This window comes from Etheostoma cragini, chromosome 19 (genome assembly GCF_013103735.1).
Source record: "Etheostoma cragini isolate CJK2018 chromosome 19, CSU_Ecrag_1.0, whole genome shotgun sequence".
In the NCBI taxonomy this organism is placed as follows: domain Eukaryota; kingdom Metazoa; phylum Chordata; class Actinopteri; order Perciformes; family Percidae; genus Etheostoma; species Etheostoma cragini.
Window position 1 is genome coordinate 2,057,171 of NC_048425.1, and position 3,703 is coordinate 2,060,873.

General features: G+C 38.0%; 1 protein-coding gene across 1 annotated transcript in view; it reads left to right on the forward strand.

Annotated features, from left to right (window-relative positions):
• Positions 1 to 109: 109 nt before the first annotated feature.
• The window catches only part of LOC117934954 (V-set domain containing T-cell activation inhibitor 1-like), a 7,030-nt gene continuing 3,436 nt past the window's right edge, over positions 110 to 3,703 (forward strand). Inside the window, exons 1-2 of the mRNA XM_034856979.1 lie at positions 110 to 338; positions 3,285 to 3,632. Of these exons, the coding sequence (XP_034712870.1) occupies positions 266 to 338; positions 3,285 to 3,632 (421 nt within the window). The 5' untranslated portion in view covers positions 110 to 265. The remainder of the gene's footprint in view (positions 339 to 3,284; positions 3,633 to 3,703) is intronic.

A 3,703-nucleotide genomic window follows, 5' to 3' on the forward strand; every position in this document is an offset into this window, starting at 1 on the left:
TCTCTCTCTCTCTCTCTCTCTCTCTCTCGCTCTCTCTCGCTCGCTCTCTCTCTCTCTCTCCTTCTCGCTCTCTCTCGCTCTCTCTCGCTCTCTCGCTCTCTCTCTCCTCTTAATCACGTGATAATAATATCGAAAGCAAACTCAAATTCTCCTTGAATGACTAGTAGGGTTAGAGCTGCTGTGTCCAACCACGAAACCAGTTCCAGACACGAAGTCCTTCTCAAACCGCCTGGATCCAGATCCAGATTCAGGAGGATTAGTTTGGATGTTTGGGGGTTTTGCTAAGATGCGTGGTCTTGTTCTCCTGGTCTCCGCCATCCTGCTGGCTTGTTGCGCAGGTAAGAAATCACAAGTTTACAGATTGGATCTTGATTTTACGCTGCATTGCGATAGCAGTTACAAACAGTATCAGCAATTAGTTAAGCAATATATATAAATATGAATGTATTATTTATAAAAGGTGTTAAAGTCACTTGGATCTAAAACAGAAAACCGGAAGTTAACTACAACTGTTTGTGATCACGCTGTCTTAATGAAATGATGTTCCCTTTTTTATCACACAACAACAGTGGAGGATAATCACTCAAATATTTGGTATAGATAGCCTAACAGTCCTGCATCCAACATATGTAAAAGTACAAAAGTACAGTATCAGCTTCCTATATAGCCAATAGTAAAAGTGATCTAATCATTATGCAGAGTAATTATATATCCCTGGATTATGTAGAGAGAGGCTGTATAATGTGTTCATCACGTTGTTGTTGTAGCTCGTGAAGGTGGAGCTCATTTAAAGAGTCTGAGTTCACACCTTGGGGATCAAATGAACACAGTTTGATGTAAATCTGTAATCATAAATCAAAATGTATTGGCTTATATTTTGTATTATTAAACAGAATCTGCAATTAAAGTAACTTTCCGGCTGTACGTCTGTGGTACTTTATGCTAAGATGTTAACTCCAGCGTAATGTCACGTCAGTATAATGTGGACAAGGTTTAACTTCCCAGGTTAGGCTTTCTAAGTTGAGGCTGATAAAAATGGCATAGGTCCTGCAGGAATGTTGTCAGACATGTAAAGTTTTGGAGGAATTAATGTTTCAACCATGAACTTTGCTGAATGAAAAGTCCGGCACAGGTCTTCCAGTTGAACATTTTGGAAACCTGAGCGTCTGAGATGAAGGTCATTGGCATCCAACCAAGCATTGTTGAGACATTTCCCTTAAAACTCCATGTATGTCAACTTCTTTGTGACGCAGGAGGAAAATACAGAGGATCCCTGAAGTCTGTAGAGTGAGTGAAGCAGAGAAAACATCTTCCATACAGGGTTGCACAATCTTGGAGTAATTGTGATTACGTCAAAGATGTGAATCTCAAAGAGGAATGGAAACCCGACATCTTGTGTCCTGTGATTTTGACGTAAATCAGCATGACGCTGCTCACAGCCAGGCTGTTTGGAACTGAAACACTGACTTCACGTTCTCTGATAACTTGAAACAACACAGATAGATAACAGATAGGTAATATATACGATATCTATAACAGATAGATAATACATACGATATCTATAACAGATAGATAATATATACGATATCTATAACAGATAGATAATATATACGATATCTATAACAGATAGATAATATATACGATATCTATAACAGATAGATAATATATTCGATATCTATAACAGATAGATAATATATACGATATCTATAACAGATAGATGAGAAATACAATGTCTATAACTGACAAGATATAAGATATCTATAACAGAAAGATGAGATGTACAATGTCTATAACAGATAGATGAGATATACAATGTCTATAACAGGTAGATAAGATAGATACGATACCTATAACAGATAAGATATAAGATATCTATAACAGATATATAAGAAATAAGATATCTATAACAGATATATAAGATATAAGATATCTATAACAGATAGATAAGATATAAGATATCTATAACAGATATATAAGATATAAGATATCTATAACAGATAGATGAGAAATACAATGTCTATAACTGACAAGATATAAGATATCTATAACAGATAGATAAGATATAAGATATCTATAACAGATAGATGAGAAATACAATGTCTATAACTGACAAGATACACGATATCTATAACCGATAGATACAATAAAAGATATCTATAACAGATAATTAAGATATAAGAAATCTCTAACAGATAGATGAGATATATACGATATCTCTAACAGATAGATGAGAACGGTATTGTCATTATACATCCGTGCAAGACGATACAATTAAGTTGTAAAAATGAAAATAAGAAATCAACAAGAGAAACTCTATAAGAGAAAGTCAAAATAAACAATAGCAGCAAAATGAACTGACACTTTTTACATCTTCCATTGTACATTTTCTTACTTTTGTTTAACATTATGTCTTTTTACTTTTGCACTGGGTTTATTGTTATCCCCCAAATTATCACAATGTCAAATTCCTTGTGTATGCAAACATACTACTACTACTACTACTTCTACTAAAAATAATAATACTAATACTAATACTAATAATACATCGTACACCGTACAGGGATACACAACAACAACAGAAATAGGCAGAGCAGAAGACAAAGACAAGAATAGGCCGTTTTATTCAGATGTGTTTTGAGTTGAGATTTGAAACGGGGATGAATCGATGTTTCTGAGCTGGGGTGGTAATGACCTCCAGAGAAGCAATGAAGGGCCCCTGCAAAGGGAAATCCGAAGAGCCAGGTTTCAGTCAGCAGTTAGACGTTTGAAAGAGGGGGACAATACAAAAATGTGTTTGTATGTGTATGTATGTGTGTGTGTGTGTGTGTGTGTGTGTGAGAGAGATAATAGATTATAATGCTGTGTGTGTAGCTCACTGCACATCCTACTATCAGTGTGTGTCTGTGGGAGTGTATGTCAGAGGGAGGGTGTAGAAAATGCTCTTCCTGTGTGTGTGTGTGTGTGTGTGTGTGTGTGTGTTTGTGTTTGTTCCCGTGCGTGGGTGAAATTTCGAGATGCAAGATTTAACATTCCCTCGAATATCATGAATCATCTTGCATTTGCAACATCAGTAAAAATAATCACAATTAAATATTTTCCTAATATCATGCAGCCCTACTTTTAAGAAAAAATAACTAATTGTTGTCACTTTCTCTGCTCCTCTTCGTTATATAGCCTACTGCTAGTTACTACGAAGAAGTGCTTCATTAACGAAACCATGGGATGTTAATGTATGTTACTCAGCAACAGGTGAGCCACATGTTCATGTTTGTTTTAATTGGTAGGACAAGCCTCGACGGATGGTGTGTCGGTGAAGATCTTGACCTCTGTGGGTCAATCGGTCATTCTGCCCTGCCACGTCCGTGTCGGCGTCAACGACGACGTCCCATCGGTAGAGTGGTCCAAGGAGGGTCTGAAACCCAACATCGCCTTCCTGTATCGGGACGGCTGTGAGACCTTCTCGGAGAAGAATCCGGTCTTCAATTACAGGACAAACCTCATCATGGACGACCTGAAAAACGGAAACCTCTCGCTTAGGATTTCCCCCGTGCAGATGTCCGATGCGGGGAAATACACGTGCAAGGCGATCCGGGGACGGCCCCGGGACATCGTTACCGTAGAGCTCTCCGTGGGTAAGCTGGGGTGACCCCCAAATAGTCTTACAGTAGAGCTCTCCGTGGGTAAACTGGGGTGACCCCCTAAT